This window comes from Plectrocnemia conspersa, unplaced genomic scaffold, assembly GCF_051122295.1.
Source record: "Plectrocnemia conspersa isolate PC_06_02 unplaced genomic scaffold, ASM5112229v1 ptg000013l, whole genome shotgun sequence".
In the NCBI taxonomy this organism is placed as follows: Eukaryota; Metazoa; Arthropoda; class Insecta; order Trichoptera; family Polycentropodidae; genus Plectrocnemia; species Plectrocnemia conspersa.
Genome location: NW_028277177.1, coordinates 8,589,677 through 8,613,168, shown reverse-complemented (window position 1 = coordinate 8,613,168; position 23,492 = coordinate 8,589,677). Strand labels below are relative to the sequence as shown.

The 23,492-nt window shown below is 29.4% G+C and overlaps 1 protein-coding gene across 5 annotated transcripts in view; it reads right to left on the bottom strand.

Moving 5' to 3' along the window:
- Window positions 1-23,492, bottom strand: part of LOC148227207 (calpain-1 catalytic subunit-like) — a 179,822-nt gene that overhangs the window by 37,613 nt on the left and 118,717 nt on the right. For all 5 annotated transcript variants that reach the window (XM_088201083.1, XM_088201087.1, XM_088201086.1 and 2 more), the window contains one exon: window positions 1,150-1,367. In XM_088201083.1, the coding sequence (XP_088057209.1) occupies window positions 1,150-1,367 (218 nt within the window). The remainder of the gene's footprint in view (window positions 1-1,149; window positions 1,368-23,492) is intronic.

Below are 23,492 nucleotides of genomic sequence, written 5' to 3'. Positions count from 1 at the left end.
TAAGTACATTAGGATTTCTAAATTTTAATTATAAACAGCTGTTATTTTTATACAACATGCTGAATTAGAATGAATTGTAAATAAATAAACTATAAATATTTACGATAGTTTTAAAAAAAATCGGTTGCAATAGGTATTTCATTTAAGATCCACTCAAAACAATTGCTTTTTTACAAACCGAAATTTGTCTAGCTATGTACGTTTAAAGCTTGTAAGTCTGAAGAAGAAATAGAAAATTCTAGCCTTGAAAACGCTATTGGAGAATTCAGTAAATAAATTAAAGAAATAATAAATTTTAATGGCGTTTAACAATCGATGGACTTATTTCACAAAAGATTTGTCTATTTTTTGTAATAAAAAAGTATTAGGTGAAAGGAGAAACTGCTTGTTTCTGCTTATGGAAAAGTGGTATTGACAATTAAAGCAATTAAGAAGACTCCACTATCTTAATCAATATATATGAGTCATCCATTGACACTGTTGAACTGGTTAAACATTTCAATAAAAGTATTGTTTTGATAGGCGTTTAACGATAAATAAAAATTGTCACGAAACGGTTGTTATAAAATCAAAAATTCTGCGCGCGTTGGGTGCAAAAAAATAACAGACACGAGATTTATATGAGATTCAAACCAATAATCTCATTCGCAAGCTCAGAAAAGTATGATGTACATATTTATGAGAGCAATATTTTTTTAATGATTATTTCCCAATATTCCAGATAAATTAATTCTAAAATAAAATACTGCGTGCCAAAAATTATTTGTTGTATCGAGTATTGTATTTTTAATAATTATTAAAAATTATATTTTATAATTTAGAGCAAAAGTTCACGATCCTATATGCTTAACACATGTTTTTGTCACACAAAAAAATAATTTATGCATAGATTAAACGTTCGCCTACAAAAAAATCAATGCTTTAACTCGGATCATTATATTTAATTAACGCTGACACTCACGCGTACGAATAATATATGTTTCAAACTGTTTTTATATCCAACATGAAAAAAATAAGTTCGCCGAACCACGCTTATAAGTAAATACACAAAAAATATATTCCTTCGTGAATGTGAAATTAATACGCATGGAAGATGTAAAAAAATAACAAATTATAATAGAAACAATTGCGTAACGTTTTTTAGCTCACCTGAACATTCCACTGTAATTTTCTTCAAAATCTTGGTCCGATGGTACGACTCTTTCTAAAAAACGTGGAGTGAGTGCCAAGGATGAGGCGGCTGCCAAGAGCCAAGGGTCCCCTAGTTCTCCTACGTCTACGGTTAACCGAGCTGCGTCGTTGTTCGAACCGGAACCGGAACCGGAACCAGTGGTGGCGCTTCCGAAGAGCGGGCACTGACAAATTTCCTGTGGATTTCGAATAAGATTAATAATAAATTGGGCGGAAACGGGTGATAAGGGTAAAAAGGGTTGAATTTTGAAAATATGGTTTGAATATACATTTTTCAATAATATATAAGCTAGAATAGGGATGAACCGATAAGGATTATAAAATATTTATATTCAAAAGTTCATACACTAATTTATTCGTCGTAGAGATTTTCTTAGCGTTAATTATTTAGGTTCATTAAAAGCTGCGGTGAAATTTTAAAATTCAATCGGCTCTATATCACTAAATAAAAACACATATATTAGGACTATATAATATAGATTTCTAGGTAAATTCAGTTAGGTTATGAAGTGATAAATGATAATGCGTCAGTTAATTGAAGTTTGTATTTAAAAAAATACCAAAATATATTTTCCTTTGTAAATTATTTCATTAAAACAATAAATTATTACATGACATTGTATTTGTAATTGAATCATACGATTGTCGTTAAAATATTATAATAAAATTCCGTGGCATTGTTTATTACTAGTTGTTACGTGCGCACTCGAAAAAAATATATAATATGAATTGTATGCAGAGGAAATCTCAATTATGTACGCTCTTACGAATGACCACGATATAACCGTAACCAAAGAACGTAGTTACAAAAAAAATAACAACGACTACGGTTCATGGTAAAACCTTCCGCGGTGAATCCACGATGGCCATTAACTTCCTAAGAAATTTGCAAGAGACACAACAAACAAAAAATAATCTATATAATTCAAAACTTATACTCAATTAAAAATAATTGTATGAGTTACACTATTTAGCTCTCAAGGTTAAAAATACCTTATTTTTACTACAATGATCTTTTTAAATATCATATGTATTTACTCAAAAATTTGATCTGAACACGTTGAACTCATTAACTTTCGTTCAACGTGTGGGACAAATCATAAGTAGACTTTTTCGATAGGAAAAAATCAAATGTGCGAATTCGCGAAATGTAAGTATGTATGTACCCCGGAGTCATATAATTTGGCTCTCGAGATAAATAACGTGCAAACGTTTTCGAAAATTGAGGATGAGAACTGAGTTGAAGCATACGTTAAGGTCACGATTTCATTTGCCATAAGGTTCTCACATGTGAAGAAGACGTTCTCGTTGAACGCATACGGTGTTAATAGGTCAAAACTATTTACCGTTCATAGTGCGTTTGCCTAGAAATTGAGCGGCTTGTTAGAGTAAATATGCATATGTATACAGGTTGTTATATTTACAAGGTATACTGCAAATATGATTGTATATTATTTAGGCAATATTGACATCAAACTACGTATCTAAGAATTATTGTTTGCTATGAAAAAGCATCCTTATTTATATTAAATTTTATTTTGTAGTGTTATAGATAATATTAAAAATTTATTAAAAAATATAATACGTCGTCAACAATGACGACGACGATATTCAGCACACACTTCTCGTTGGCATGTAAAAATAGTATCTATGACGTTATTTGTAAGGGAAATATTTCCAACTCATTATCTTTAGTTACTTACAACGATTTGAACACAAAAGAAAATGACTAACGTTAAATAACAAATTATTTACTTTCTTTTCGATTAAAATTTAACTATTATATTTGCAAAATATAATTCAAAATCAATCGCTAAGTCAAGAAGCAGCAATATCTAATATTTTCTTTTTATTCTATTTTCATGATATGTTTATTGGTTAAAAATATAAATTTTATTGTTAATTAAAAAACTGTTTTTAGATACTGAACTTGCTATATAAAACATATTTATAACAATGATTATAAAGGATCCGATATATTTATTTAGGATTGTCACTCTTTGAAATCATTAAGAGTAGTTTCTTTAAAATAAATATTTTAATTAAATTTAACGTGTCCGAAATTATTTAGAAATATTCTTTAATATAAAACAATTATATTTTTAAAAAAATAGTTAATCTGTGTATATAGAAAACAAAATAGTACCAAATATTTGGCAAAATAATAATTTGTTGCCAAAGATCTGTGCCCCCGCATAACGCGCTCCGTAATTTGCATCTCTGGTGGCGTGCTCTACGCGTGTTTCTAATTTAATAGCGAAAAAAATGTCGATATTTTATGCTTTTTATTAAAGACATTTATAGGTTCATTTGTTTTAACCTGTTATTTTTTTTGCTGAATTAATTTAAGTTTTAGACAAAAAATCAAACTTTTGATTTAAAAATACATTTTAATTTTTGTTGAAATTTCAAAATATTTTTTATTAAATCTTCCGTTGTAACCCAACAGGCGTAAGCCTAATGCGTTACAACGGGGTAAATCTGTACCAACTGATTTAATGAATACCTACAATTAAATATTAACCACCAGACTGAAAGTCTGAGAATCGGTGACAGCTATATTAATAATTATAAATTATAATGAGTAATATAATTTATAACCAATAAATGTCACTGCAGCTGGTGTCAGTTTTTTTATAACAGTACATTTTTATAAATAAAAATTCGAGTGCCGCTGTCGAGGTTCGAACCCACAACTTCAGCGTTACTAGTCTGAGACGTTACGGACTACGCTATTCCGTCCTTAAATATGTATTTATAATAACATTTTATTATTTACTATTTGATATTCGAATATTTCAGTTATAAAATTAATTTATAGAGAAATGTATATTTTATATTGTTTACTTATTAGTTAAAAAATAAACCAACTAGGGTTTACAAAAAAAATATTTGTAAAGCAAATATAGTAAGAAATATTTATTTATATTTCACACTTTTTTGACTATTTAATGCATTAAATTATATAATAAAAAAAAATATTTTTGACCAAATAAATATTGAAAGTATGAATTATTTATATAATATGTACTTTGAGATTATGAGTACGCAATGAGAAATTAAGAGCGAAACAGCCACCGATTGAAGTGTAAAAATAAAGTACACAAAAAATCATTATTTCATATTTTTATGCAAAATTTATAAATAATATATATTTCTTTTACGTTTGTAAAATAAATTATATTACAAATAAATAAATAAGCCGTTTTAATTAGCAAAGTAGAAATGATAAAAAATATTTTAACATCATTGCAGTATCGCCATTGTCATAAAAAAATTGGAAATAAAATATGGGATAACTTAAAATCTACCTATAATACTATCAAAAAATAAGATAAAATCAACTAAAAATATTCTACAATTATAAATATGAATTCAGATTTTATATTTTGTATTGATTGTTTATTTTCTTTTTATCAATAAGCTAAGGTTACATTGCTTTTAAATTATATATATTTTTGGGTTCTGTTTATAAAAAATTTAATTAATTGTTTCAAATTATAATAGCAACATCAAATATAGCTTCCTTATGATGTAATATAAATAAATGAGTAATTTTATATAATTTGTTAAATTCCATCAAGTAATCAAACGAGACAAAAAATCTGATTATACAAGTGGGCGGTTCAAATCAAAAAGATATTTTAATTTTTCAAGGCTTCCTACAAAAAAATACGCATAATTAGTTTCGTGATTCATATATTCTTACAACAAATATACATATAAATAATAAAAAAATCAATAATTTAAATTAACCTACAAAATATATTATTTAATTTTATTATTGCTATGAAAAGCTCGTCGAAGGGTTAAAGACGAGTGATTACACTAAATTATAATGTCATTACGTCAAACTTTTTCTCATTCATCTCGAGAGAGTGAAGCAATTGTATTTTTTCTTCAACATAAACACGTAATATCGTGACTATGTTAAAAATCTCTTATTCTATACATATATTTTTATTATAAAATTTCGATAAGAATATTAAATATATTTTTTAAATTTCCTGAAAGTGATTTTCTACGTTCTTCACGGTTTAACATTCCGGCGCCGTTTGTCTGCCACAGGAGCCATACCCAATCAAAAATGGAAAGGCTTCGTGTTATGCCACTTCTTCTTGGGCAAAAATGTTATTTAGTTTCGATGAAATCGAATCTAAGAGATTTTTCACAGTCGGCGACTTCAACGCGCTGTTCCGCGAAACCCACGCCGAAATGTGAACGTCATTTTATTTTATTTTATTTTACCTTTTCAGGCACCAAATGGTCAATAAAAATCATATTTATTGTATAATGTGAACGAAACGATTTAAACCATTTCAAAATATTGTTGAAAATATTATTCCAAGAAACAAATTTACCGTAATTTATAAATGCTAAAGCCAATTGAACATTCGAAAATGTAATATTTTTTTTCATCATATGTAAATTGACATGCTCGAAATAAATTTAATACAAAGTGGTAGCAGTTGTCTTAAAACAATATAGTATAATAACCAATCCGCCCACAAAAATATTTACATAAGATTAATCTTATACAATAAAAATCGGCTAGTAAATATAGATACATATATACATACAATAACAATGCGGCTTTGTCAATATATTTTTAATTATATTTTAATTGTTGTGTGTTTTTTTAATTGTTTTTACCAATGCCCATATTGATTACATAGAATAGTTTTCAAGAAGCTTTAAGATAAATCACTATTTTCAAAAACCATTATATATGTGTTTAAAAAACAGGACTGTGTAATTAGAATTGCAGTAGTATTTTATTTTATTAAATAATAAATTAATAAACAATAGCTTTAAGCTATTTTGCATTTAAAATAATTAAAAAATATGTGCTGTTCACTAATTATTATAGATAATTAAACAAGTCAAAGTCGAATAGTATTTAAAACGACTCTAAAACTATTAAAACCTAATAACTTATTTTAATTTAGTACTTATTTTGAGAACTCAAGAACTCATAAATTTACAACTTCATCACAGCAAGGACTCTACATAGATACCGACTGCTTTTTAGAACTTGGATTGTTCCTCATTTGACACGATATAATTTAAAGTTGTGCCATAAATCTATATAGATAATCAATGGTTCTAACTAGCATTGAAACTGAAAACACTTATATTCGTTAATATAATATTTTTTGATATAATAACTTCATTATTTATTAATTTTACGGTTTAACATGACTTGGTTCCATATTTTTATTTTATTTAACTATATGTCACAGCATAGTTTTAGGGTAAAAGTTTACCGTTAATATGTACATTCATAATATGCATAAACTAAATAATGTTTTAGTTCAATTAATATTTTGTTAACGCCTTGATCAGTCAAGAGTCCTAAAACGATTTTATCGTTAACGGCCGAGTTATAAATGTCGAATGTAAAGCTCCATCCTGACGAAAGCTTCCGCGCCTTTTTCTTTGATTTATTCGTACCAGATTGCGATTGTCGATCGTTTGTGCCTATTCTCCGATGGACCATTTGCATTATTGTCGGCAAAAGGCTTGGTTGCTCGTTAGCATCGCCGAGTCCACATCACCTTGTTTGACCCGAGAAACCTCCGCTTTATGGAGGCAAAAGCTGGAGGAGGTGGATGTTGCATAAAGCCAATTAGGAAGTTATCTGCTAATAAAACAAGCGGAAAGGCATTCACACCGGCTAATATACGATTATGGTCACCTTAAAATGTTATTAGCTCAACGACGATGGCGACCTTGTCTCTCAGAAATGCTTCGTGTTGTGTAAGCTGATTTACGTTACGCGGTCATAAATAAAACAATATGGCTTTTGCTAGATTGGGGCGGAATGCAGCCGGCGCATGTGCGAAAGAGCTTTATGAATAACATGAGTATTTATATATTTTTTGACATTTGAGTATATGGTGACGCATATGATTTTAATGAGATGTTTTTAATACGACACTGTTGATTTTCAGCGGATAAGCTGGTGGATTGACTATTAGGCGAGCCTTGAAAATCCTTGGTCAAAAAAGTTTTTTTAATAATAGCGCATTTTTATTAATAAAAATTCAAAGAACACATTTTTTTTCTCAAGTAAAGCATGATTAACTTTATCGAATGCTTTTTCAAAATATGTGTATATAACACTCCATCAGAGTCCAATGATATTGAAACCATATTGTTGCTCGAGAAGCATACACCTGCAATGATTAAAATATATTTATGCAATATAATTTAAAATGATTTTGCAGGTGCTGAAAGCAACTCCTGTAATTGTCAGATCTTAGAGCATTTTCACAACTCTGGAAAACAGGAGGATCAATTGTATGAGCAATATACATTTGCTTATCATAAGTAAGTGCAGTTAACATGTGATATACAATATTTTGGATTTGGGGTGGTCTTTATTTGTCAAAGCAATTATTAAGAATCATGATCATTTCACACCAATTAAAGTTATTTACAATAAATCCAAGAGTGACAATAGCTAGCCTTATTTTTTACTATCACACGTCGTGATCTCAGCAAATCGATTTAAACGTTTTGTGGACAGCCGTTCGTTGATGTCTCCGCCTGAGAGATGAATAGAAAGAAGGAGAGCGTGTCGAACTTTTCATCTGTGAGGTTACATAACGGCTCGCCGAACCGTTGTTGGCCATTTCTTTTAATATTCATCGCGTCACGCGTAATGTGGCCATCACCTTTCCGCTCCTGACTCTTGGTCAGGGTCAAAACACTCCATTCATCGAGCAGCAGCTTCAACAAAAGCTCACTGCTCGAAAGCTAAAGACGGCGGAGATGCTGTTTTGACAGATATCTTTCAAATTGTTATTTTTTATCCTTTATGCAATGCAAAGTTCTGATTGTGCGAGAGATAATGCGTTAAGAATATTAGGGGCAAACTCAAGAAATGTATTGTAATCAATTATAATGTCATCTGTTCTATCTAATAAATTACATAAGAAATAATATGTATTTCAAGATTCAGAAAATATTAAACAGATTATTTGATTATTTTATCAATACAGTATTATCAAATATAATGAAGTATATTTATGATAAGTTCTTAAATTATAGACTGAAACTAGAAAATATGTATGCATTGATTTTGTAAACTTGTATCATGTCAAAATCGATTATCTCATAGTCACGATGTTCCCGCTTTCCTAATTGTCCATAGCAAAAGATTATTTCCCAAAGTAATTATAAACATATAAATTATACTATCACTGCAAGGTTTTTCACCATCATTAATTAAAAAATAATAATAATTTTTTAATATATTTTAAAATAAATATAATACACAATAGAACCATATTGATGTAAATACAATATATGTATGTGATATCTGAGCATTTTTTTCTAGGTTGCTCGCAAAACACCATGCACCTTTGTTTATCAAGGTTATGTGTAGCCGATCTTAGCAGTGGCTGTTCTTTCTCCATACATCTCATATATAATTCATGCGGTGTGGACTTCACACAGAGAAATACTTTATACCCCCATTTAAAATCACACCATGAGTGCAATCAGATTGTTTTGTTGCTCGCCTGTAATAAATCATTGATAGAAAAACGTACTTGTTTACAATGCCCCCATAGAACGAACACTGAAAAAAGTACAAATACATATAGTCGTAATAAATTGACTACTAATGCTGACCATATAATAATTCACAATAAATACCATTGCAGAATATTTATTTATTTTTACGAATGCTCATATCTTAATCAATAAAAAGAGTATGATTTAGTCTTGTTAGTAACACTACTTAGTATTAAATGGTATGATCAATCCGACGATTAAATTGGATCAAAGCTCATTTAATTGCTACGTAATCGTCGGACGGAGCTTTGCAAATGGCGATTTGAAGTCATAAATAGTCGAGCTTTTAAGAATGTTTCGAGACGCGCGAGTCTATCATTAAAACGTATTCGTAATGGGGAGTAAAAAATAGCGCTATCGTGCATGAAATAACTAATTGTTTTACATATGCGGTATGCCAATTAAGTTGCGAGACTGGTATTTATGCAACACGTGCTTATAATATTTCTTTGTGAAATGAAAATCGTCTCTTATCACGGGCGCACGTTTCGATTTCGTTTAAAGTTGTGTTTATAAATCGATTTGCTGTTTCTATTGACGCTAAAGATAAATCAAGGAGGTAATTTTATAAGGATAGTATCTACTATCCAATATATTTTATAAATAGTATATTTATACTTGCAATAATAAATATTTGTTTTCGTTAGACGAAAAAAAATATAAATAAATAAGAACTAGAGTTGAAAAAAATGTAACCAAATTATGATTTTTATCATAGGGTTGGAAAAATGAAAATAAAATATTTGTCTACTTTAAGAAAGTGATGACAAATACTTAATCTATTCTAAGAAAATGATTACGCACAGAGCTTTACTCAAAGACACAATTTTCATTAATGCGCAATAATTCCTTTAACACTATTACTAAAAAAACGGGTCATTACTACTACAAAGAATGAGCGGAAATAATTGCATAAAAACTAGTAAGGGTATGATTCTTTCGTTTTAAGAAAACTAAAACAGTTACAAATTATTTAAGAGAGATACGCATTAATTTAGTAACATACCCCATAGTACCTCAGATACTATTATATAATAAATAAAATTATCTAATGGGCAAAAACACTAGTACCAGAACTCTGACTGACCTAAGTTCATTGGTAAAAACTTGAGTTGTTTAAAGTCCTAACAATTTTATCTAAATATCTAAGTATAATAACTTGTTCTATTAAATATCACTCTATAGGCTGCGATGGTAACAAGCTACATTGCTCTAAAAGGCTTGCTGACATTGAGGTCCTTAGACCGAGAATAATAAAAATAACGCGCTAACCAAAAATAGTACAACGGACCAGAACCATAGAAATATTATATATGTAATTTTAATGCGGAAGTTTTTTTTGATTTCTCAATAATTTTTCAGTTTTTTCAGTTCAATTTTGCTACTAAAATTAAAATATTTTGGGGTTTGCGACCGAAGGGGTATGACTTTGAAGTTAAAATAGACGCCGGAAAAGCTGGTAACAGTTTATTTTTATTATGTACAATTTATCACGATAAATAAATAGTAGAGATTCAAATTTCGTAGTTTGAATGCTGGTTAAAAAGCTGGGATTGATGTCTTCTAAGCGATCTTCTGATGTTTCTCCTATCAATGCGGGTCTATCTCGGTCTCAGAGTAATTTGTCTGACTGAGCTCGTGTCTGACCATCTCTCGTCTCGAATCGTTTTATCGTCTGCCGATATGACAAAGTGTCTTCTCTTGATTCAAGGCCGCTTTGGCGATTCACAGATGCGGATGTTGGTAGACCAATTGCATCTCTTGATGATTCATCAAACAAAATATGTTCACGCCTTGAATTGAAACTTTTGAAGATCGTTAATACAAGGAGTAGATGAAAATAGCCTTTTTTACTCAGGATATGCGCATTATCTATCTCGCATCGTTAGGCTTTACTTTTCATAAGTTTTAATTGGTCGTTTGAATGAGATAAATGTTAACGGTGCAGCCGGTTGGATCCTTAACAAATATAATTATATTTTTGTTAAAGAACTTATATTTTTATGTCAGATATCAAAGTCAATTTTATATAATATCACATTTAACTTGATATAAAAATTATATTAAATAAATTTCATCTCACCAGTTGACAGCAAACTCATTTTAGGCTCGACACGTAACATTTTTATCTTAATAAAATAAATTTGAAGATTTTCACAAGCGTGAAAACTTGAGCTCTGCTCAAAATAATATTATTTTAAAATAAAACGCGCAGCAACAGCGCTTCAATAATTTCGTGTATCTTAAAAAATACACAGCCTATCTAGTGTCGTTTCACTTTTAACGCCGAACAGATAACGAAAGCAATTTATTCTCGTGATTTATGAAGCTAAATATATGCTGCTTTAAACACAGTAATTCTTTTTGCATGTGAAATACACTAAGGGTTAAAAAAGGGGAACAAAAAAAGACGTGATCGATAGTTTAACCTTGTGAAAATTATTAGAATGAATGTTTTAAAACATAGTAAATAAATATAAACATCTGAGCGTAAGACGCTGGAAGCTGTGGGTCAGATGTCATAAGAGAAAATAATAAACAGCTGATCGCATTCTAGGTCAAACAAACATTTTTTGTATATAAGAAAATATGTTAAAAATGTGTATCTAGAAATATTAGATTTTCAGTTATAAATTGTAATATAATATATTATAAATTCAGTTATAAACTGTAATGTAATATAATTGTAATAAATGTAGAAGAGCTATATAATTGATATACGTATGTAGGTATATCTTATCAGATTATCAAAGCGTAATTTATACGTGAAGATCAGATATTATCGTTAATTTTGTATGTATTTATGATCTAGCATAAGTTGTGCTATAACGCCTTATAAATTTGATACTTTAGTAATTTAATTTGACTGGTAAATAGCTTACTTAGGTAATCGGTAACATTAAAAATAAATTGTAAAATCTATATAAACCAAAGACAGTTTTTTTAAGAATGAGTGGTCAGTAATAACTATTCTAAAATCAATTAGTAAATAATGAAGTATTCTATTATAAAATTCGTAAAGTTATAATGAATTGAAACACAGTACAAATAAATAATACAAGTACACACATATTTCTGTATTTTTATTAATATTCCGTTGTATGTTGCCAAGCATAAGCCCAATGCGTTACAACAGGGTACATCTGTACCAACTAGGTTCGTCAGACATAATGGATAAAAATTAACCACTAAATATTTCAGTCTAGGAAATAGTGCAATATATATAATTTATTAAGCTAGGATCAGTTTTTAATAATAGTGCATTTTGTTATATATACAAACTTGCGTCTGCTGACGTAGCTTAAGCCCACGGACTCTGGGTTTCCACTGTAGACCTTTCGAACTACGCTATTCAAACCTTAAGAATGAGGACAGAACGTGACAAGGTACCTTACCACTTGCGATCCTGTTGCAGGTGGTAAACAATTCAATGCTATGTAAAATAGCAATATAAAATGTAAAGACTAAAAAATAATAAGATATTAGGTATTTCAAACCTTCAATCGAAGTTTAATTTTAATTATACCTCTTGACAAATACTCATTGAGATCAATTTTTTTATCATATATATACTTATTAGTAATAATTTGAAAGAGATAAAAAATAATATCAGTAATTTAAGAAGTAACCAGCTGCACAATATTCACTCAGAAATATGAGTATTTTCTGGATTTTCGGTAATAGCAAAGTTATTTTTTTAATTATTTTGTTAGTCAGTTATTAATTGTAATTTATATGGCTATTTAAAAAAAATGAATAAAAATATACATTTCTTAAAACGAAAATAAGCATAATTAAGCTGAAAATAATTAAGCAGTAGATAACTGCGTTATAATACACAAATAATTATATACAACTGTGTTTTTAAAATTAGTCCTATAATATATAATCTAACTAAAATGGAAGCAGATATATTTACGATACATTTATTTATAAATATTATATAAAATTTTAGTCTACAGAAATAATACATAACTTTTAGTCAGTTTTTAATGTTATCAGAAAATTAAAATTAAAAATATCTCATCCCAAATATAAACGAATAAAATATTCAAATATCGAATAGCTTAAAATTGAAATTTAAAATATAAAATTGACCGTTTAATTTAAAAATAAACTATTTTACATAAAAATAATGACTCTTACCATTTTAAATAATAACTGACTAAAATAAAATAATTTTTTTAGCCCGATAAATACAGACTTTACTTAAATTTACATTATTAATTGAATTACCTATTTTAGCATTTATAACGATTTTGATTATTATTGTTATGGTAGCTTATTAATTTAGAAATGATACTTAAATATATTAGTGATAGTTTAAAAAGTATGTGAGTAAGATAATTAATTTAAGAATAACATAGATATATTAAAAAGTAAGGGAGAATTTTTTTAGGAAAGATATTATGATGATTAGCCCTTTGGGCGGTATCGCCGTACATGTACGGCGGTCGATCTATCGCGGTTTTAAGGTATCTAATATAGCTATATATTTATGTCATATTTAATAATATCAATAAATCAAAGAGTACGTAACAAAAAATATGTTAATATATTAATTTTATAAAATATTTTTTTTTACAGAAACCAAAAAATATATAAAAAATACGTAAAATTAATTATCGAAATTTAATACAAGAAAAAAAAGGTAATAAAAATTATTAAATTTTTGCAGATTAAAAAAAAAATTTATTACTAAAAATTTAAAAAAATTACTCAAATTATTCAACTTTCACTTTAATATTTAAATATATGTTAAATCGAAGCTTAAATCATTATATATGAGGTAATCCTGAAATATATGTATTTTTTTTATTGAATTGAAGTTTTAACAATAAGTCATTCTTTAGCCAGTAAGTCATAAAAAAATTTACAAAATTGCATATTAAATGAATTTATTAAAAAAAATTCGCAGCTATGACTACCACAAAAATGTGTAGTAGTAGTTAATTTTTTAAATACCCGTAGATGGCAAAAATTTATTAAAAAAATATTATGTGATATTACGATATCATGAATATTCCTGATGTGAGAGACCATCAAAAATATACGCAGTAAATCCTACTCAAAATATCTATCAGTTGGCGAGAAACTAAACCAGTCCGAATCAACAATGCAAAGACATATTAAAAATATTGGGAAGGCTTGGAAACAATGTGTATAAATTTCACACGAATTGAGCGAAAAAAACAAGTCAGCGCGTATCCGCATCTTGAAGCTGGTCGCTTTTTCTTTATCATTTGATAACTGGAGATGAGAAATGGGTGCTAAGCGACAACAATCATCGTATAAGACAGTGGTTATCTAAAAGCTAAGTAGCAAAATCCACATCGAAACCCGAGCTCAGTGTATGGCGTGATTGCAAAGGGACTGTGCAATATGATACTCCTAAACCTAGCCAAATAATAACAGCAAGCTGGACCATTCGCACAAAAAGGAAAAACATAGGCCTGCACTTATCAACAGAAGTCGAATAGCTTTAGAACAGACAATGCGCATCCCCATATATTGAAATTGCCTCTCGATAAAATCAAGGAACTTTTATCTCATTAACTTTATTTTCCTGACCGTCTTTCGACTACACCCAAAAAATAAATTATATTTTAATATATATTTAAAGTGCTTCAATATATTATTTTTGGGATTATCTTATATATTTTTGACACAATAAAATGTAATATATCAACGATCATGACATTTTGTGATCCCGGTTTTTAATTAAAAACTTTTTTAGCGAAAGCTCTTTGTTACAATGAACTATAAAATATATACGACGCGGATTGATTGAAAGGGCGAGCCTAGCCAAGATCAGATATTTTTATGATTCACGAGTCCTAAAGCCCGTCGGGCTTGCAATAACTCACTTCTAATAAATCTGCGTGGGAAAACGTCGCACCATCCAGTAACACCGTTTGCAAATTAATTTTCCTATATTACGACTATGAGAACTCTCAGATTCAATTACTCGAAAATCGTTATTATTAAATTGTAATTCTGATTCTATTTTTTAATTAATTTGCCGTATTATAATTCACAACAATAAATAACATCACGGTCGGACGATTCGATCTGTAGTAATAGTGTAATATGAATATTTATAGGGTTTTATGATGCGAAATGAACGCTGCACTATTTCGTGCCTCAGATGAATCCTTTGTGATGCTGCGGTGTTGACTTGCACGATTCTTGTTAATCATTAATCGAGAGGCGCCGTTGAATTATCATTATTGTTATGTTCGCAATATTTTTTTTAAATCAGTAAATGCCCTAGCTTATTTTTATTGAAGCTATTATATACATATCTATGTACTTATTACAAAGCAAAAATTAAAATAGATTTATTTCTATAGACTTATTTCATATTAAATTTATTTACTAAGATTATCTCCTGACTCATTACTATTATAGATTTTCTATATGTTTATTAATTAATAAACCCACAAAAACTGTGTTTACTGAAATTTTTTACTAGTTTAACAATGTCAACGCATGTCATTAACGAGACCATTTAATTTGTTCGTAGCGTCATTGCCATAAACAGAAACAAGATTTGTATACTTTCGCACACACGGATCATTGAAGATAAGAATTGCCATTTTAAGCACACGAGCATTGCATCTTTACTTTTTGAATATTCCTCGTAATATCTTCATAGAAGCAAGCGGTCTCTACAGGAGCTCTAAAGTTGCGTGTGTCTGTTGTATAAGCCGAAGCGTCGCACGGCACGCGATAACCGAATTAACCCTTTCGATGACAAATCATCCGTGAAACCCAGACGCCGCGATGAGATCGCAGAGGTTAACATCGCGAGAGTGGCGCGGCGTTGCGGGGTTAAATCTTCGGAATTAATATGCGGCACGAACATTGATCTCGGCATAATCGAGTGTAACCATGAAAAAATTAGACGAGGCGAGTTCATCATCGTCTGTCTTGCAACGCTAATGTAACGAGGCGGGTTAATATGAATGGTAGGTAGATCTACTCGACATAACGTTTTTTTAGAGTGAATATTGATGAAAAAATATACAGGGCTGTCACAAGTCAGATTATCTAATCTAATCGCGAAGTAGTTTCCTGATGTATTCTATGCCGAATTTGATGCTACCCTAACTTGATTGACGAAATACTTTTAATAATAAAAATACTTTTCATGTACCGCGGTGGAACGGTATTCCGGCACCTTTTTACGGTATTTTTATTTTTAAAAAGCGATTGACAATCTGCATAATTTTTACGTAAATTGTGACGTCATTATTTTTATTTTCTATATATTTAAGTTTAAAAGTTTAACCTCAAATTAAAGAATGAAAGAAAATTTCAGTTACTTCTCAATCGCCAGTCCCACGAAAAAAACAAAAACAATAACAGAAACGACGACAGTAAATAAGGAAATATTAGTATTATAAAAAGCTATATAAAGTATGGATGCAAAATATGAAAAGATAATAAACTACAATTTCATTTACGATTTTTTTTACAATATTACGATTTTCAATGAGTGAGAATCAAATGAAGAACATCTAAACCAAATTTTGACCAATAGAAGAGCGCAAAAAACAATTATCCCTTCTCAGAAGTCAAAAATTCACGTCAAAAGCAATAAAATCGTGTCGGCGTCGTCGCAGTGGGAACGCTCGGTAAGCGCTCTCCTATTGACCAAAATTTGGTTTGAATACACTTCGGTCAATACTCTCATATAAGTAAATTTTGAAATAAATAAATATCTCATATAAATTTTGTCTAATTTTTTATGCGCTTCGTGGCATAGGAAAAATTGCCTTAAATTAAATTTAAATGATATTTGGGTATATTATTTTTTAGTAAAATGCTAGAAAAAAAGTGAGTTCTGGCACCTATTTAGTTTAAAAAAAGCCCTGATTATATGTAATACTCGTAAGAATATTTTTATAACAAATTAGCTATAAATTGTGTCATATTCTTTTTATGGTAACTATTATATGTAAGTATCGTAATAGTAATAAATACGATTTTTGATAGAGCTACAGCTGACCATACAGTCGTATTATTCACGGAGCATCCATACTCTTAACATAATTTTGGCACAATCGGTAAGATTCCATAACATTATTATTGATACTAAACAGTTTAAACTTCTCAATATAATACAATACAATTGTAAATTATACATATTTAATTTTCAAAGCATTTTATACAAATTGCCGTATCTATTGCAATAGTTTATGTATTCAGAAACCCTACTCTCGTTTATTTTTATCTAAATACGATGAATTATTTTACAAACACATACAATACATGCTACTTATTTGTAACTATTTTCATGTTTAAAATTTTGTTGTTAGCAACAATATAAATAAAAAACGTTACTGGTAAAAATTAAAAACAGAAAACCTTCTGCAATTTTAGTGGAAAAAAATAGAAAATAAAAAATAATGGATTAAGTACTAATTTAAATAAATTTAGCTGAAGATCAGAAATCATGTGCTTTATGTATTTTGACATTTTTTACTTATATTTCAATTTAAGGTTGTTTTTATAGTCTCCGTTATATAAGATTGAAATAACGCAAACTATTTTTATTGTATATTTTGATATGAGAATGACAATGTTATTTAATTGGTATAAATTAAGGCTATTATGCAGTTTTTTAAGATTAATATAAAAAGGTTTATTAGTACATATTATTTTACACCCAAAATCTTATGCCTGCACCTCTGGAAGTTGGCTAAGGTTGGCCAAGGACGGAGAATATAGTGGGTTACTTCGGTCGAGTTCGGTTTTGCCCGTTCTAAAAATCTCTCAAAAGTTGTCCGAGGTTACCGAGAACGGGAGGTAAAGTTGGGGTAATTCAGTCGACTTGGCCAGCTTCGAGCGCTTCCGAACATTGTCGGCAAACGGACCAAAATCAAAGAAACCGAAGTCGGAGCTGCTCTTTCGAGCGCGAGCGGTGAGATACTTCCCCTTTCGCTCTTAAGTGACGAAAGTGAGAGAGATAATGATATGGTTTTTTGAAAACTGAGATGAAACGAGTAGCTCGGTTCAATTTCAGTATGCGCGTAGGCGTCTCATGATCAACACGCATGTCGAGCACTGCATCGTAGTCACGTGGTCAAGTTATAATACCAGATTCAACAGAATCTTATTGATATCTTTGAATATTTTAGGGCACCAAAAAGGATTAATTATATTTTTGATAGTATATTCTTCTAACAGATATCGTTACTATATTTTTTTTCATATAAAATTAAATAATTAAAAAATAATTAGTGCTACTTGATTTTGTTACAAAAATCGTTTCGAATATCCTTATGTATTTTCCTAGATCGGTTTATATAAATGTCACACCATAACGAATTCTTATTTAGAATCGATGGCGACAAATTCTAGGATAGTCACAGATGTGGTGTTCGTATTCTGAAGTATCATTTTTATGCCTTATGGCATTTTGCAAAAGCCGACAAAGATTTTGCGTAAATTGAATATTTACGACCGAATACTTTTCATTGATATTGTATTGGTGAGTGCCCACACAAACTTGTATAATTATCAGTAGCGTAATTTTAATAATATGACCATTTAAAAATTGCGATTATTTGGCACTTTTTACGATCGCGCGCAAATATGCCCGCTGTACGTGACAGAAGCCGCGGCATATGAAATTTGCGACAGTGTGGTCGCTTACTCGAAGTCGCAGATCTCGGCCGACTTCAGTTGGAACTTCTTGTATAAAACAAAAATTATATACATAAATATATACTATGGTCACTCAATCTGAGGGTCTATATACAAATAATTTTAGTTTATATGATTAGAAATAAAAATGTGTCCTTGTTTAGGAACATCTCAACGTATAGAAAGCTTGTATGTCATGTTCATTACAGAGTACATTACTGTTAACAGTAAATAAGTATGTGTATATTCTTTAAATGATATAGAGATATTATCTGTACCATTATAATGCATTTAACAAAAAAAGAATAAATCAACGTTAGTAAAATAACTGACGTTTTACCTTCACGCTGGGTATGAATCGACCGCATTTTTTACACACAATAAATTTATTAATGAATGACGCTGCTTGCAATGCACCATTGTAAACCATATAAAAACAAATCCACTACTATTTATGTCGATATATTTTTTTTCAATCGAAACCGTGCGCCTCAAGCTACGAACTCGTTCGGCCGTTACGTAAGTCGTGTCATTGCGACCACTTAGTCAATCGGAGGCTGTTGTTGTGAGCTTTTTTTTATTATATCGCAGCCTTATAAGAAAATTAGATCTCCATGGTTGAACGTCTCGTATCATTGTTGTCAGGATACACTGTTATGATACACGAACGTGATTTGCATAAAACGATACACACACAGAGTATGATCGATGATAAATACATTCTCCACCGGCGGTTATCGTGAAGTCATTAAAACACAATATTTCACTGGATATTACGAAATATCGGTAATTGTGCATATTAAACCGTATACGTATGTATGTGGATGGATGTATTATAGATATTTTAGACGCTCGTTGCACATGCTTTTTGATCTATTGCAGTCCGGAAATGGAACCAGTTGCGATCGTGCAGCTTCTCTCACGCCATGCTCAAAATTGACTGAATGTTTCCGCAAAAGTCCAGTTAGATACTCGATATAAAAATAACTGCAATTATGATAAATAGTAGTAATTAAAATATATAATATTTTACATGACAAACTTTATTAAAAGCAGTGTAGATTACATCTACCTGTTTTCCTGTAACGAGCTTTTCGTCATCAAATTAAAAAAACAGCAGAACGGTTGTTACTGATCGATATGGTTTGAAGCATATGAAGTATGATTTTTTATTTTAATTATCTTGCCAAGAACAACACCGTTGTGATGATTTAATAACTATATATCATATATACAATTATTGAGATATAAATAATGATGTTATTTTAGGTTTATCCTTGAATATCTGTCAGAAGGGCGTATGTTAAATCAGGTATTATACTAATTGGCAAACGATCACCAGGGGCACGAAAAACTACTATCTCGTTGGGGTCAAGGATGCTGCGCGGCTGACTGTTGGCCGATAACTTCTGTTGAAGGCTTAATAACATCGTCCATAGTCTGCGATTGGACACGCTTCGCCGCCGACAATGTTTACAATGTAATTAATGGAGCGAAAAACGTGATTTAGTGGACGAAGATCGCACTTATCTGCTTAATTGATCGACGCACATTTCGTCAAAGCTGCGCCTACACGTTTTTCACATAAATCCACCTTTATGTGTTTGCGCTCGTGTTGATGCTACACATGTGTATAAAATAATATGTTTTTGCTTACATATGTGTGTGAGTGCGTGTATGTATCTAATCTAATTTTTCACATTAATTACCAACGCCTGGGGCGATTGTGATCTTTCGTGGATCACAACATATCGATTTATTTTATCGTAGCAATAGAGCGAATCACGATTCACGATATATTATATAAACATGTTATATAATATACATATGTGTATGTATATAAAATTAAAGAGCAGTATATTTAGATTTAATATAGCGAGTAATTGTGTATGAAAATACAGTTCTAAATATAAATTTATCTTAACTTTATGAAAAATATTCGAAAAGTAAAGATACACGAGTAGTTCAAATTAAAGTAATTTTTATTGAACCCAGGCCTTCGAAAAACAATGATTCCGGGCCTCATGACAAAAATAGCATTATCTTATTTTTTTTAACGTAGTAATATAATTTATTAAATAAATAATAATAAGTACGAGTTAACCATTTCTATGGTACAAATAAATATAAAAATTAGCCACCGTTGCGATATATTTTTTGAAATCATATTTTATGCGAAATATTTTAATTATACATTAAAAATATCTATTCATAACATTTAACTGATAATTAGCCGTGTTTTGCCATAAAAAAAAATTCAGTTCAGATCAAAAGCAATAAAATTGTGCCATTGCGGTGTTTTATTATGCGTTAATATTAAGACTTTTTATATAAATATTACGTGTGAGAATCAAATAAAGTACATCTAAACCAAATTTTGACCAATAAGAGAGCGCAAAAAACAATTATCCCTTCTCAGAAGTCAAAAATTCACGCCAAAAGCAATAAAATCGTGCCGACGCCGTCGCAGTGAGAGCGCTCGTTACCGAGCGTTCTCACTGCGACGGCGCCGACACGATTTTATTGCTTTTGACGTGAATTTTTACCTTCTGAGAAGTGATAATTGTTTTTGCACTCTCCTATTGACCAAAATTCGGTTTGAAGATATTTTGATCAGCCTCTTATATTACAAGTCCATAATAATATCGGTAAGGATGACTATTTTATTTTTAAAACATAGTGTAAAATCTAAATGCAGACAAATTATGGAGCAATATGTGAAATACAATGTCTGTATCTACTTATTCTTTCACTTATGTTCCCCTGAGAGATGAGTTGACTTAGTTTGTATTTTAAATTTGACCTAATGAAAGCTTTAAAACTGTAATTGCTTTTAGTTTTGGATTTGAACAGCAAATAGACGTTTCGCAACTGTCAAATTGTGTTTCATAGACATTTTAGAGCAGCATATTAACGCAGATCAGTTAAATTATATTTTCGCTTGTTGAAATATATATTTACTAATGAACTTAACTAGTGAAAATATAAGTTTACTGAAAAATACGCATTCGCTGTAAGATTTATACATCAGATGTAAATAAATAATGATAAGTATGTACTTCATATAGATAATCATATAATTTTACTAGCACCTGCCAGATAATTTATATTTACACTGTTAAAAATATACATCTACAGGTGAAAATATATTCCGACGTGATTTAACCAAAACGACATATTTTAAAATGTATTTTCAGGATAGATTTAAGACTGTTTTTCATAGTTTTTTTTAGGAAAAAGCATATGAAACTGAATGTATTGATTATTTATTTTGCTGCATTAAATCTAGTTGTCAAATTACCAATAATATAATATATAAAAACGTTAAATTCATGTAATTCAGCTAGTGTCGTTGCTAATTTTTGCTATATCTTTGCCTCTTCCTTAGGTATTCGATCTGATTTTTTAAGTCAAACTCCTAAATATACTGCTAATAATTTACGTTTGTTGAATATCTAATATTTTTATACGCTTAAAAAGCAATAAGTATAGTCAACAATAATTTGCAAACAAATTTAAACACAAACGAAGCCACGTCAAAAACTACAATTTGCCCCTTTGAATAATAATGTTTTTTTTTAAAGTACTACCGAGAAAATGGGTGCTTTTGAAGGCAATGTTCCGCTCTTTTTATTTATTGTATAATATGTAAGTAAAAAGGCTAAAGGAACTAATACCTGAAAAACGTACGTCTCAAACAACTGTAGTTTAGTTTAGATTCATTATTTGAGGTCTGTTTTTTTTAATTTTAAAAATATATTCTTGCTATGATTTTTCCAGAGTTAAGCCCCTCAATAAGAATTTGTCCGGGAAAATACGAATTTTTTGATATCTTACAAATAAAATGAAAATTTATTACAATATATTTTGCTGTTACACTATTAATTTACTCAATAATGTGTCGATGTCAATAAAATCACATGGACTTTAATAAGTACATTAATTAATTAAAAATCTACCCTGGAGAACGTAATTTTGGAACGTGAGCAAACAAGAATCAATTCCCCTCAGACATTTTGTTTCAAAACATCCACATTGAACATAAAGGCGTCAGATCTTCAAGAGCCCTCCAATTTAAATTTCAATCGAAAGGAGGCGGACTGCGGAGGATGCAGAAGCCGCCGCTTCTCTCTTCGCATCCATTGGTCCAGCTCGGAGATCCACAGACAATACGTTTTAACCGATGTGCGACAATTTAAATAACAACTATTTTTGTTTTAACATAATAAACAACACTGTCTCTATCAACTGGATACTGCAAAGTCAATTTGGCTACGTACCCCGATTTTTCAATAATATTTACTGCTATGTTACATAAAAAAACTAAAAGTGGATTTTTTCATGCACCCTAATTTTAATGACATAAAATTTTAAAAGCAAAACTTTTAAGTACTGAACTAATAAAACCAGCAATTTATCTACGCCATTTTTTACTGCAATTTTATTAAAGATTATATAGAAAAGTTCGATTTTTGTTTGGCCATTCAACGCGAATTTTTTATATATTTTTCTGATAAACTTATGTTTGATATTGTGTAAATTTAAAACTATAGATTTGTTACTCAAAGTTTATTTTAATTACACAGATATTTTCATAACTATATATATTATTATATAATAATAGTTTTAAGTTAAATTTAAAGATAATAAATATAAAATGGTATGAAACACTTATTTTTTTAAACTTGTGTAACATACAATAAAATAAATATTGTATTGTAAGAGAAATAAATTAATGAAAAACTATTTTTTTGCAAGTAAACTTACGAGTTTTTTCATATTTCCTATATTATTATTTTTATTGATTTTTTTCAGAAATATTTTTTCTTAAATATTTTTTTTATTTAAACCGCTTTTAAATAAATAAGTTTAAATATATATATATACTAAATTAAAAAAAGCTCAGTTTTTCAATATTATCATGTTAAATTAAATAAATAATCCTAATATATTAAATATTTTTTTAATTCATTGCGATTGAAAATCGTATTTAAGAAAAAATTTCTATTTTTTAAAATCATATAGCTATTTAGTAAATTAGGCTGTAAAAATGATAAATGTAT